Source organism: Aegilops tauschii, chromosome 7, assembly GCF_002575655.3.
Source record: "Aegilops tauschii subsp. strangulata cultivar AL8/78 chromosome 7, Aet v6.0, whole genome shotgun sequence".
Classification (NCBI taxonomy): Eukaryota; Viridiplantae; Streptophyta; class Magnoliopsida; order Poales; family Poaceae; genus Aegilops; species Aegilops tauschii.
In genome coordinates this window covers 91,275,806-91,290,723 of record NC_053041.3, presented here as the reverse complement: position 1 = coordinate 91,290,723, position 14,918 = coordinate 91,275,806, and the positions used below count along the sequence as shown (strand labels likewise).

Here is a 14,918-nt window from a genome sequence, read left to right as displayed (position 1 = left end):
GGCGCCACGGCGAGCGCAACAACTCGAAGGACAACGGAGAGGGCCTCGCGGGCCCTACGGATGGTCTGATACAGCGCCCGCTGCTCATTCAGGAAGCCAGGATCATCGGACACCTATGAGCACCTTCGAGAAACTGAGACGGCATGAAACGGTAAGGCCGCGCTTGGGAGCGCTGGTTTATTTCAAACCTGTATTAACATACAAGTGTAATTTACTCGTCATCAGAAACAACGCGTAAAATACAGGCGTAATGAAGCTGAGGGCCCGAGGTCTGTAAGTACAACTGGCGGGTTACGCGTGTAATTTGAGAGACCAGTGTATATTTTACGAGCACTGCTATATGGACGACATTACCAGACGATACATGCACGACGTGCATATGATGCCATCCATGGGCAAGGCTGAAACAACAGCTAATGGCTGGATTAGCAATCGTTCGAGTGTCGTTCAGCGTTTTTATCTTGTGTGAAGTACTTCCGATATTTTACTAGTCGAAATCGACCAACCAAGCGCCTTCGCCCGAGACCATCTGCTTTAATTTACAAGCGTCAGTTTTACAAGCGGTTTTGGTTGGAAAACGACGATCCAATCACGGCCTAATATCATGAGTTGGTTGGAAGATCATATGGTTTCACGTCTAACCTACCCGACTTGTCGTATAGGCTATGAATGAAACATCAGATGATGAACTTCTTAAGCACGGAAACAACAGAAGAGGATGATCTTCTTAACAAGCAAATCACTGGCATTAGATCGACATGCAAAACAATACGAAACATTATTCTCAGGAGGCACGGTGAACAGCTCGTGATGCCGCATGCCACAACATTCCAAGCTCAACTTTGCAATCAAACACAAGGCCTGGCATTACATAGACAATATTCAGAACAAACTCTTAACACAGGAATATCTCAGCAGAGTAACTATTTACTTCTAAACTGAACACAGGAATAGGAAAAAACACTCGACGGTGCTCATAGCAAGGGCGTCCCACTCAAAAATATCAAATGCATGTCTTCTGGCTAACATCAATGAGCAAATTTTGACAAGGTTTTTCAATTCCAATATATTAAACTAACGTCTTCTTGCTAACATCAATGATTAAACTTTGACAAGCTTTTCCCATTCAAAATATGTAATGCCTATGATCGCGGAGTCCTGCCGTAGCTTCTTGTACTTGTTTGGGCACTTTTTGCCCAGGGCACTCCACGTGTTGTTAAATTGCCAACGGTCTCTGCAGACTAGTCATGTCACCGGTGTCTAATAATACTCTGTAAAGCTTCTCGGTCATTCCTTCTGTAATGTAGCGCAAACAGTGACTGCTTCTTTCTGCAAAGTGGAACGACCAACTGGACCCAGTAATGCAGCAGTTTGCCTTGGACATATTGGCTCCATTTGTGCAGTTCAACTAAAATCGAAGTCGGAATAAAACCGAGCTTTAATTTTGATATCCCTGTAAGCAACAATAGGTATAAGGGAAACAATTACTGAGAAATAACGGTTGATGACTTGTACTCCCAGAAAAAAAGCATCTACTGATCTACTTTATCTTAATGGGAAACAAAGCAGGAGAGTAGCAATTCTCCATCAGTGTGATTCATTCATATTGACTGAGACATTATCTTAACAATGCCTTGTTTCAACATGTATAAAGAACGACAAAGCAGAAAAGTACCATTCCTAAAACAATGCAACTGATTCATTTTAACAGAGTCATTATCTTAACAATACCTTGGTTAAACATGTAGAAAGAACTACAAAGCAGGATAGTACCATTCCTAACAAGTGTTGCAGTTTGAACTAAGATTCAGTAGTTAATTAATTCTGAGAGTGGCATTGCTTAATTTTACCAGCGGCATTAGATTAACGAAAAGCATAAACAGTTCCAGGGGAGAGTGGGCGCAACAACAGTATGTGCTTCCATCTACTTATAAAGGGGGTGATGCAGAGTTTGTTGTAACAAAGCAACAAGCATCATGTATGGGTTGGTCCCATTTTTGTTCACTACTTAATGGGAAAAGACAGCAATACAATAGCTTCAATTCAACATTTATTTAAAACAGTACCAATACAAGTAGCACAACATCTCAAAGCACACTGCACAATCATGTGGATGAAGGCCTGTACTGACCTTTCATGAGACGGACAAGATAAAATACGAATCTGCCAACACGAATAGGAAATCCAATCTCGTTTTGTGCAGTTGCACTGAAATCAAGCAAAGTGTTTCGCGTAGCGAAGCAAAATGTCGCAATAGCAACAAGTTGAATAGATATCCCTGTTTAAACAGAGGCAAAAAAGGAATCAATTACTGGCTAATAAAGGAGGATGAAACATGCGGCCACAAAAATGGTAATCCCGCCAATCCCTAACAAGTGTTGCAGTTTTGAAATAAGATTCAGTAGTTAATTCTGAGAGTGGCATCAATTACTGGCTTATAAAGAGGGTGATGCTGAATTTGTTGTAACAAAGAAACAAGCATCATGTCTGGGTTGGTCCCATTTTTGTTCACTACTTAATGGGAAAAGACAGCAATACAATAGCTTCAATTCAATATTTATTTAAAACAGTACCAAAACAAGTAGCACAACATCTCAAAGCACACTGCACATCATGTGGTTGAGACCAAGATTTGAAACAACTCGCCACGAAGACTAGAAACAAATCTCGATCTCCTTTTGTGCAGTTCCACCAAAATTAAGCAAAGTCACCGGTGTGACATTCAAGTTGAACTGCACAAAACACTCTTAAAACGTAAGTGTTTCGAGTAGAGAAGCAAAATGTCGCAATAGCAACAAGTTGAATCGATAGCCCTGTTTAACAGAGGCAAAAAAGGAAACAATTACTTGCCGATAAAGGAGGATGAAACAAACGGTGACAGAAAGAAGCATCTAACTTATCTTGGATGGAAAACAAAGTAGGACAGTAGCATTTCTAAAACGGTTGCATTGATTCATATTAACAGAGACATTCTCTTGAAACAACATTCGTTAAAAAATGTAATTTACTTTTAACAGTGTCATTGCTTCAATTGGCGGCATTCTTAGATTAACAACAGCAAAATAGTTGTATCGGACATGCCAGCACCATGTGCGTCCACACGTATAAATGGGTGATGCAGAGTATGTAGCCAAGCAGCATATATGCGCTGGTCCCATATTTGTTCTCTTTGAACCTTCTTCCTATGTGAGGGCAACAAATCTAGTCCTGCACAAACTACCCGACCCCCAGTTTCTTTCCCTTTTCAACAAACAGATCGGTTCCTTACAGATGTGTGTACTGGGTTACCCCCTTTTTCCCTTTTCGACCTACAAAGCGGCTCGATAGCCAGTCTATACTACTTTCCGCCCCTCCTTTCCTCATTGAACCACGTCCTAGATTCTTGCTCCAGCCCACCGCACCCTTCTTTCCTCTTTGAACCAAGACCTAGATTCGACTACAGATCGAAAAAGATCCACATGCAGCTAGAGCAACGACGGTTTCAAAGAAACTTATACCTTAGGGTCGTCGGGATGTGGCAAGGCATGCGGCGGGAGGCCGGATCTGCCCACACTACGTACGGCAGCGAGGAAGAAGGGGTCGGTGGCCCTCCCGCACAGGCGATGGGTGAAAGAGAACAGCGCAGCCGGCAGTGGATTGCCACCCTCGCCGAAGGCGATAGAGTGAACGCTGCACCTCCTCCCATTCCCGATGCGACGGGATACGGACGCCTCCTTCACCAGCTGTGAGGGGGGAGAGAGAGACAAGAGGCCAACGCAGTCTTGTTTAGATCTGGTGAAGAGAGGGTGAGAGACTGTGAATATAGCAAACCCTAGCAAATGAATGCTGAGCCTCCAGCGTGTAACATATATGGAGAGGGTGAGAGAGCGAGACGCGAGAAACTCTATCAAACAAGAGGCTATAATGGAGTAAAAAAATCTCTCCATAGCAGTGGTTTTAAATAGAATACGCGCGTTCCCGGAAAAAGGAAACGAAAACTGGCGGACAATTTTTTAAGGGTCTGTCTAGGACACATCTAGATGTGACATAGTTATGTCACATCTAAGTTGATGTCCACTCTGTTTGTGGTCTATTTTTTTCCTAGTTTTTTTTGTTTCTTGTTGCTACATTATATACTTGTGGGAGCTTAGATGTGATATCCTTAAATAACACTAGCAAGATGCCCGTGCGTTGCACAGAACATCAAGATCTTGTGGGAGAAAAGGATGAACGAGGGAAGGCCTTATCTACAAATGTGGAGAGGAGTGCGGGTAAATTGTCATAGTTTCCTTCCTATCCGTTAGATATAGATCGGACGACCTATATTGCAGGATGGCAGACACACCATCATCACCAACTCTACTTTTTATAAGAGTGGATAGATATGGAATGATGATTTGTTTTTGTGTGTATAAACTTAGAAGGTTTGAACCGAGACAAAGCTAACATGCGAAGTAAATAAACACGTAGGGTCTACATACACAATTTATCTTAGGCACTCCAATGGTACGTCCACTAAACATTCACGCATTTCACATCTTTCTACATCTACGGGAACCTACGAAAGGGTTAACATAAATTGCCTCTCTCTCTCCTCCCTGATTTTGATGGTGGTGGGCCCCTCCCTCCCCCCAATCTACAATCAACAGCTCACACGTTTCACATTATGTTAACTAGTCATCAACCCGTGCATCTGCACGGGCTAGCACTTCTAATATTAAATACGAAAAAGTGGGTACCTATTACATTGGTTGGACAATAATATTAAAATGTTATAATTGATTGTTATTATTGTATTAGTAGACAACATGGTTACGAATTCAGTTGTTGGATGTATCATGTATTTGTTACATTTAAGTTTATAATTATATAATCAAGTTCCCTATTGTAGCATATATGCTCATTTCACTTTGCTGCCTGAAAAACATACATCTTCATTTTTGCCTCCCCTGGGAACATTGGATTGCACCTAGTTTTGTTTAATTATAAAAGAATTTGTTTCTATAGACAACGATGAAACAATGGACATACACGGTTTTCTATCAACATGTGAAACTGTAGCAAAAAATATACATAAGAGATTCTATTCTCTCATACCTTTATGAGACATACATTATTCAGATGTTAAGTTGTTGTCTTAACCAATAAATTCTTACAAAATTTCTTTTATGAATAATAGAGTAGTGAAATTGTGTGATAGATTATTCGGATTAAAGTGGTGCATACCCAAAAATCTTAAAAAATTTATTATATGATTATTCTTTTTTATATACTTTCTATTCCTACTATACACACATATATCATATATGTAATCATGTGTCTATATGAGATCTTCGTGGCGAATGATATATCAAGATTTTTTTGTTACTGTAGTAACTACGGAGTTTTAAAGATGTTTTAACATGTATAATTAGCTATCACTGATAAAGGCCAAAATAAAGACGTGCATAGATGTACTATATACGCAAGTAATAGGTAGTAAAAATCCACGCCATGCGAAAAATATTATGTGAATGGGTCTAATTCAAGAATTGCATGCGTGCTATTCAAAGTAGTATGTCTGCATGCATAATAATAACTAGTAAGCAGCACGTGCAACGCACGTCTTCATCAACGCACGTCTTTTGTTTGCCAGGCCAGGGTGTTGTATCAATGGACATTGTACGAGTAGTTCTCTCCTTGATGAACTGAACCTTGGCACTGTTGACTGTTGTCGCCGAATTGCTTGATAGAAAAACAATTGTTCAATTGTTCTTTAGATTGCACCATTAAATTAGTGGTGCTATTTCACAATTAATTTGCATCCAGTTTCTTGATATTTAATTTGTAGAAGATATGTATTATTCAATTTAGGAAATATACCATATCAAAATATAGCTATATCTACTTAGAAAAAAAAATAGGATATCACCCTACCATGGTAAACAACGGACTACACAGCTAGCAAGTTCTAGGTTGTCATAGGCGAAATATTTCCTTCTTCAAAATTCTCGCAAGGCACCATAAGTGAAATCATGCTGGAAAAACTTGGCTTGAGAGCTCAACTAATTGCGCCTTTGATAAAGTGCAAAACATAGAGATACAAAGGGCAATTTGAGAAACATTATGTCCTTTCTTTGCACACAACTCCATAGTTCTTTTTTAGATCGTAACTCCATAATTTTTTTAGATCATACCTCCATAATCCCATAACAACATAAACACAATTCCCATAGTAGGCAAGTTGTGTATTAAGATACTAAGACTACCACTCAGTTTACCGCCCAGTCTTTTGACAAATTTCAACCAGGGGTTCGCTCTGACAGGCCCATCAGTTTGTCATACGTATGCTGGCATCGACTTGCTTTGTACTCCCTCCATTCCAAAATAGATGACTCAACTTTGTATTAACTTTAGTACAAAGTTAGTATAAAGTTGGGTCATCTATTTTGGAACGGAGGGAGTAGTTAACAGGGCCCAGACTTTGGTTTCTTGATCCCGATGGGTGCCTGTCTGTACGTATTCTACTTCTGGGGGCATGAAACCTTCTCCTTGGGGCAAGGAAGTATAAGCTCAATGCAAATAAACAAAGCTCAGGGTTTGCATATTAAGCTGCAGTGCATTGGGCAACAGACAAGCAATTGGGTATTATTAATTGATGAGACTGTAGTATGTACCTCAGGTGTAGCATGGGCAGAAGAAGTTCCGATAGACGGTGGAGCACGGACAGATAGATTTCCAGCAAAGTCGATGGTGTATAAGCACGCGATGTTGGTAACTTGCGGCACGATTATATTGGGCAAGCAACTTGCGATGTGATCTATTTGCTTCCGGTCGAGGGGTTCCATAGAACCAAGAAACACGCCGGACTTCTCTTTTGGTGTCATATAAATCCCCATACATACTGAAGAAGGAAGTTTCCTAAAGAGAAGTAAGTTTATTTCAGAAAGAATGTGTAGCAAAAGCTGTTCGCTCTTTATAAGCAAGTGGCCAAGTGCAATGTGTGCCTCGGTTCTTCAATACTTGTATGCCACACATGAATATATTGGATGTTTGACTGAAAGTTAAGACTTGCAGGTCAATACATCTCATTAAAATCTCTAAGATTTATGTTATAACCTACTGGTAGATTTTGAGATTAAAGGTGAGATTAAGAGCATATGCCCTTCTGTTTCAATACCACTAAATTGTGTCTCAGTCTTTTGTGGGTAGCATCGAGAGTAAAAGACCAACGAGTGCAAGAATTGGAACATAGAAGAATCTTACCTGGGCATGATGCCATCAGGTTCTATGCCAAGATCGAGGTAGTAGAGCTCCCTCAATCTCTCTTGCCAAGCCCTCCCGTTGACCATCAATAGAACAGTCGCTCTCGCTTGCCCTGCTTTTGAAATCTCCTTCTGCACCGCTGCAGATCAGTTGGCAGCATAGGCCGAGCTCTCCCATCTATCATCACGTTGAGCGCATCTATGCTTACTTCCCTTGTATCATCACAACGGATGCTATAAATTTGCTTGTGTCCTTGTCATAAATCTGAGTTCTGCACAATATGAAAAAGAAAGAAAGTCTGTTAATACAACATAATGATAGTTCCAAGGAAACATGTACTACGCCGAAACTGGCCATGATAGTACGGATGTCATGTGGATGGACGTAATTGTGCAGGAATAACCGGACGAGTACTCGGATATCGAAAACCCACCGGAGAGATCAGTGCACCCTACTTTAAACGTAGTTTCCTGGTGTCGCCACGGTGGTTGATGTTACAGCAGTACCTGAGTCTTACCTCGAACTCCAAAGAACATGGCGCCGCCGACAACGCCCGAGGATGTAGGGAGAGCACGGAGACCGCTCGGCCAAACGGGTTCAATGCCACGTTCAGCAGGAACAGGTACTGCCGGCATTGGGCACGGGCCGAGAAGGCGTTGAAGCCGTCACAAAGCTGGACCTCGACGCACGCCCAGGCCCAAGCTCGGTCATGCACGGCCACCCGTGCGTGTCGGCAAAGTGGTCCAGGAGTGCCGCCGTGGAGCTAGCGAAACCGCAGTCTGCCTGCGGGCAATAGCACGGCGTCGTGAGGGCACGCCTTGAGGTGGTCGGGGTGGTCATAGTAGGCCGGCGTGGCAGTGCAGCCGTGGGCGGCGTTGGCGCACGGCACCCGGATGGACTCTGTTAGCCTCTCCAGTGTGATGTTCCAGCGATAGCTACCGGTCAACCGGATGTGACACACACGGCACCTCCTTGCCGCCACCATCTTGTCGCGGCACCGCAAGGATATGGTATGACCGACGCCACACTGCACCCGAGCAGAAATGATGTTCCAGTGTTATTGGTACACAAACTTGTAATGGATCGGCCTAGGATGGACGACGAGCGTACGCACCTGGAAGACTGGTGGCTTGAGAGGGAGGTAGCTGATGCCGCAGTTGAGGGTATCGTCGCCATCCACTATCATGTTTGCGAGCGCCATGCGCTTCGCCGCCGGCTCCATCGTACCTGGAACCCGAGATTGCCGTCGTTGTTCTTGTTCTTCTTCTCTTGTTTTTTTCCTATGGAAATACTAACATCGTCTCCTCCCTCGTAGGAGGTCTCGGGCCAACACCTTGAATCCGCGGGCACTCCTCGTGATGCCACAAACCCTCGCCGCCGACTGCCTCACACGGATGGCCGTCCCATCCCGCATCCTGACCTTGTACCGCACTGCCGACACCAGCACCACCGATCACCGTTCCAGGCCCCATCGCTGCCATCACAAATTAAATAGGTACATAAATGCTTTCATCGTGAGGTTTATTTGTCATGATAGGTATATGCACGTGTGTTGCACCGGAAGTTGATTTTTTTAAGCAACAGGGGAACATATGGGCACACATCATGATGCAAATCAAATAACAAAAAGGAGATTATGTTTTGGTTATGAACCATAGAACTTCTGACAACTTTGTCCTGAGATATACTAAAGCCAAAGAATATCATAGAGGGAAATCAAATTATCTGAATGACATGATGTTATTTCACAAAATAAGTTAAATTTACATTTAAATTTTAAAATTACCAATTGGTCATCTTTACATGTAAATAAAAAGGTGGGAGTCAATATTACAATACGCTTACCAAAAATGTTCCTCTACAAAAAATTATCATGAAGAATCACCTGCCAAGAATAAAAACTGAGAGCAAGTCTGCAAAATAACAAATTGTTAACAATACATTCAGTAATATAAATCTCACTGTTCTTGCACACCCTTCAGAGCATACCAATTTTTCCCTTCAGAGTATACTCTCGTCTATGAACAGAAAAAGAAAACCATAGAAACTAAGTTCAAGTCTGCAGAATAACACAAAGAATCACTAACAGTTCAGTACCATGTGAATGGAGACATACCATACCATCCTTTTTACCTTCTGACTGCACTTCTATTTGTGAGAATTCCAGTAAGTAGATGGCAATTTAGCAAAATACAACCATTGGAATATGGGAAGCCGTATAAACTGAATTATGTAGATAATATCACATGTGAATTATTGGCCTCTAAGATGGAACAAAACTGAATACTACCCAAAACAACACACAAATCTGACTAACAATTTTAAAATTTCATATCTCTCCTATACTACCTAATAAATTCAAGTTGTATACACCTTTTTCAATTGCACAAAAATCTAATTCAGTTTCTAAAGTCTGCAATACCCCCATAATTCTAAACAGTCTGCAATACCCCCATTACTAACTATAGTTCAGCAAATCCCTGAGGAAGAGTCATTGGTGAGGATGGGCTAACTCCGCTATATACCATAACTATTCTCAACTACCATATCCAGAAAAAGTATTGTCAATTTGTGAGGATACCGAAATTGAGTTACAAATAGAAATAACAAAAGTAGAATGTCAAGCATAAGTAGTCTATTCAGAGGAATCATTCCCAAAAGAAATTCTGAGCTGAACACCAGAGCACAGCGAGTTGTGACAACTCACATCCCAAATGATAGCAGATTTATTTAAACTGCCAGTAGCATCACAATACAGACGTTAAAACCAGTAGCATTATAGGAACACTGTACAGTCAGTTCCTGCATGCATACCTGCCGGTAACCTTGGTACCATCACCGCTCACACTCCTCTGTGTGTCCTTCATCGTCATCTTTCCTTCGTCAAACAAATCCAGCAAACGCACACAATCGAATCACCTAATGCTTCGGCAACTCCAACAGCACGTTGTTGCTCCAAGCAATCAGTGAACACCACGGAGAGGGGCGTACTTGGATCCTAAACTTCAAGCAAACAATTAATTAAGATCCCTTGCACACACACACACACACACACCGAGAGAGAGAGAGAGAGAGAGAGAGAGAGAGAGAGAGAGAGAGAGAGAGAGAGAGAGAGATCAGGGTATCCCAGGGTGAGGGATGAGAGGAGCTGACCTACGGAGTGCGGCGCCAGCAGGTTTGGGGATCGCGAGCAGGCGGCCTCCATCCGCGGCTGCGTGCGTGGGCGAGCAGGGGATCGGCGTTGTTTTCCGGAGGGGATCGGCGGCGGCGGCGATCCAGAACTGACGACGAGGGCGAGATCCGGCGGGGTCTTCTCGAGTCGTCCGCCAGCGGCGAGATCCGACGGGGCCGATGGGGTAGGAGTGGTTCGGGCGTGCGATCGGGCGGCGGCGGAGATCGATCTGCTGTGTCGGGCGGCGGCGGGAGTCGTCGCGCACACACTTCCATGCCGCGAGAGTCGTCGCGCACACACACATAGACATAGACATGCATATCCGTGTTTACGTAAAATTCCATTTCCATCTCCATCTCCAATCATATTTGTCCAACTGGCACATTATTTACGTTGTTAATTATATATGCAGCAATATTAACGTACAACATCTCTTGTTTGCGCACGTCCGGACCGTTGCCACGGCCGGTCCTGACCAACCCGAACCCTCTTCATCACCCGCGCGTGCTTCCCGCCCGAAACGGTCAGTGCCGCATTCATGCCCGGCCAGAGCGGACGCGACCTCTCACTGGCGCCGGCATTAAAGCGGCGCGCCGGCCGAGAGAGCGTCGCCCGCGCCGCTTCCGGGTGCACGCGGCTGCTCCGCGTTCAAAGGTCGCAATAGCCGGCTACAACATGCATGTAAAAAGTTCTTGGGAGTCCGTGCTACAGCTAGCTGTCCTCCCCTAACTCGTCAATCTCTTCCAGTAGTGCTAGTACTCCATGGCGCGATCCATCGACAAGCAGGCGGGAAAGTTATCGTATACTCGGTTTGCGGTGAGTGGCATGCCGAGCGACCGTGTGGGGTCGAGCCGTGGAGGAGGGTGAGACACGAACACGACAGACGTGATTTAAATGTTGGTTTTGCTCGATGGCGCGATCCAACGAAACGAAACGTTGGTTTCTCTCCGTTTCAATTTTTTCTCCGGAAAAACGGAAACTTTCCTATTCATTTTCATTCCTATTCCAAGGTTGCCCCGTTACAACATTCCATCAAATACAAAGGAAAACTAACACGCATGCTGATGCATCTCAATGATTCACAGATCATAGCCAATATTTACTTCACAACTAAAGAAAAAAGTTGTGAGAGCGTGTACGAAAGAAAAACTACTGATGGGGTCACTACGACTTAAACCCTAAACCCTAAACATGATTTAATTTCCTGGTGAGGTAGAATCTATCGAAGGAAAGACGGCTGGCACCCTCGGATCATACAATGCTTTTGTGCAGTTCCACTAAAATCGACCTGAGCATCCCTGATGGCAAAGATATTGAAGAAGTGTGATTAGAATAATAGTACTGGCACTAGTTCATGAGACATAAACTCATCACAAGTAGAAGCCGGTAGAAGTAGAGAAAGATCGACATGGAGATGGAGCTACGGCAGTGGAGCAAGCCGGCTCCAAAAGGAAGATGGACTACCTGGGACGTCGGGCTGTAGCTAGAAGGGCGGTTGGGACGCGGCATCGGCCCATACCGCGGTGACCCCCGATTGGGACGCACCGACTGTGGGTTTTCTCCCTTGCCGATGTCGACCGCGTCTACGCAGAACATTGTTCCCTTCCCCAGCTGCGGGATCAGGCCCGTCGTTCTATGCTTGTGAAGAAAGCAACCTAAGCAAGTAGGCTTGTAGCTTAGGCTCCTTCTAGTGTATATATAGTGGTTTTCTTTTTCTCTCCATATCAACCATTTTATATTGCGTACATGTCATTCAAGAGTGAAATGATGGTTGCTTCTTCCGACTAACTTACTATGTGATTTCACTGCTCCTTAGTGGCCCCTACACGTACTCCCCCTACGTGTATGCAACAGTCACACGTGCACATGGACGCAAAAACGCGCGCGATGCCCTAATGCATGCATGTCCGAGCACACGACGGAACACACACGGTCACGCTCGAGTGCTCAACCTACACGTGCATGCACACACATACTCAGTCAGGGTGAGCTAGTGACCGTATAAACACCGGAAAATATATATATTGAGCGCAATGAGCGTATTATGAAGTCCACTGACCGTATTTTTATAAATATACAGTGACAGACAGTGTATTTATCTCGTTTGAAATTAAGCCATATTAACCGGAGAGGAGGCAGTATGGACTAGCATTACTTTGTTGTGTCCCGTCAACTTGCCTAACAAGGAGAAGGTTGCAGGACGGGAGAAGCTTGCGCGCGGTGGCTCGCAGGACAAGGAGGAACTTTTGACTAATGCAAGCTCTTCCTCGCTCAGGCAGTGGACGTGCAACAGTTAATTCGGTGTCAGATTGCCAGAAGCATACACTATACTACTAGTGCTATTATTGTTCGACTTCCCGAATAGGTGAACAGTCAAGCGCAAAGTTTACTAGTACTACTACTATAGTCTATAAAGGTACGTACTATACTAGTACTAGGAACCGGATGGAGGAGCGTTTGCACTCTTATTATAATTTTAAAATGTGATAAAGCTATCTTCAACACATTTGGTTCTCTTGGAGGGTTCTCGCATGTGATAATGGAAGTTGATTGCATGGAACACTCGCTACAATTCTCGCTTAATTCTGGCTCATATCCTGTTACAAATAGTAGCGCTCGGTAATATTTCCTCTTTGTTTGTTATTCAGCATGTAAACAGGTCAGCAAACCTTGCGGCGCATCTTCGTGCGAACCGTGCTTGCTGCACTTTGAATGTGGCCGAGAGCTGGCTTGATGAAACACCTCGCTTCCTACTTCTTTTTTTGCGGGGTACCTCGCTTCCTAGTGACCAGTGTCTTGGCTGATCGTCCTAAGAATGCTTATATATGAATAAAGCTCTCTCATTTACCCGCAAAAAAGATTAAGCCATATTAACCGGAAAGGAGGGAGTATGGACTAGCACTACTTTTTGGTGTGTCCCATCAACTCACAGAACGAGGAGAAGCTTGCAGGACAAGGTGAAGCTCGCTTACGCCTTTTGACTAATGCAACCTACCCTCGGTGGACATGCATCAGTCCATTCGGTGTCAGATTGTCAGAGGCATACACTGTAGTACCCAACATGCGGAATACCATCATCGTTCGACTTCACGAAGAGGCGAAGAGCCAAGCGCAGTAGTACGAGTAGTACTACTACTAGAACCGCATGGTGGAGCGTCTGTACTCTTATTTTTTTATCTCTGATAAAGTACACTTTATTCCGGAGAAGGGCGGAAAATGGCAGCCAACATGTAATGAATGATATCGATCAACCAACCATGCTCGAATATATCTTGGCCTCCGTGCGAGCCCGTCTGTGTGTTCTCGCTCCTCGTCTCTCTCAAGGAACGGCGGGTTGGATCTTAGCCGTCAATTGAGATCGGTTTGCTCACACTCCTGTTCCACATGTCAGTGATATGCCAAGAGGAGGTGCGTTGACCGACTGGCCAGACGCGTACTTGGTTTTGCACCTTCATACTACTCCTACCTCCGTCACAGTTTACAGGGCACGCTTCATTATGATGCATTTCTCTCAATGCATTTCCACCACCAGAGAGACTTTAGACGCGTTTGGTTTAATGCTCAATTAATTAGGGCGTGGTAACCGCAATCAAGTCCACAATTTTCTCTCCATGTACTGTACTACTACGGAGTGGAGTAAGTGCATGCATGTGTGTACCCGGGGTGGAAGCACTGCATGCATGTGTGTACGCATTATTCCCTCTAGTAATAGACGCCGTGCTATAACTACCAATGCTATTTTTCAAGCCGATCGCTAGTCGCCTTTGTCCCACAGAATTTTTTTCTTTTTTCTGAAGCGCGCTGTATAAACAGTGACGGATGGAGTAGTATGAGCAGATTCAAAGAAGAGCGTATTGATGGTTGCTTCTTCAGAGCAACTTACAGTGGGAAAGGTGGGGCTTATGATTTGACTGCTCATTACTCACTATTAATGCGACGCAACGACCGGGCTGAGTCTCCCATGCGGTTGTGCACTACCCCCTCGGTTCTTAAATATACTCTGGAGTATTTGTCTTTCTAGAGATTTCAACGAGTGACTACTCAAATATTTGTCTTTTTAGATATTTCAAATGGACTGGCACATACGGATGTATATAGACATATTTTAGAGTGTAGATTCACTCATTTTGCTCCGTATGTAGTCACTTGTTGAAATCTCTAGAAAGACGAATATAATATTTAGGAACGGAGGGAGTACACATACGAAGCAAAATGAGTGAATCTACACTCTAAAATATGCCCGTTTGAAATTTGTAAAAAGACAAATATTTATGAACGAAGGAGTATAATTTTGTGCATGGCACATGGACCCGGATGATGAAGAGGCTTCTGGCAATGCTATCAAGCTTCCATCATTTGTTTACATAATTGACGTACTATACAAATAATTTTCCAGCGACATGAAATTGTACAATGGTGTGAGCCTTCAGCTTTTGTTTCGCGTGTCTTGCCATCAGTGCTCTTTCGGAAACAATAAAAAACTAACTTCCTTGCTAATGCATGTCAATTATTAGCAGATCAG

The 14,918-nt window shown here is 43.7% G+C and overlaps 1 protein-coding gene across 5 annotated transcripts; it reads right to left on the bottom strand.

The window, feature by feature from the left end:
- Positions 1–612: 612 nt before the first annotated feature.
- LOC109759622 (uncharacterized) lies at positions 613–10,643 on the bottom strand. Of its 5 annotated transcripts, none has more exons than XR_012188976.1 (8): positions 10,378–10,643; positions 9,070–10,222; positions 8,339–8,698; positions 7,658–8,251; positions 7,225–7,495; positions 6,636–6,879; positions 2,132–2,278; positions 613–1,453 (listed from the first exon to the last, which is right to left on the bottom strand). XR_012188976.1 is itself a non-coding variant. In XM_073503410.1 (7 exons), the coding sequence occupies exons 5-7, from the start codon at positions 7,308–7,310 to the stop codon at positions 2,655–2,657; spliced, it is 408 nt and encodes a 135-aa protein (XP_073359511.1). In that variant the 5' UTR covers positions 7,311–7,495; positions 7,658–8,251; positions 8,339–8,698; positions 9,070–10,222; positions 10,378–10,633; the 3' UTR covers positions 2,379–2,654. The 5 variants fall into 5 exon arrangements, 1 of the variants encoding a protein (XP_073359511.1); XR_012188977.1 differs by having other exon boundaries at positions 614–1,453; positions 7,742–8,251; XR_006667172.2 differs by lacking the exon at positions 7,658–8,251 and having other exon boundaries at positions 618–1,453; positions 8,452–8,698; positions 10,378–10,642.
- Between the last annotated feature and the right edge of the window lie 4,275 nt (positions 10,644–14,918).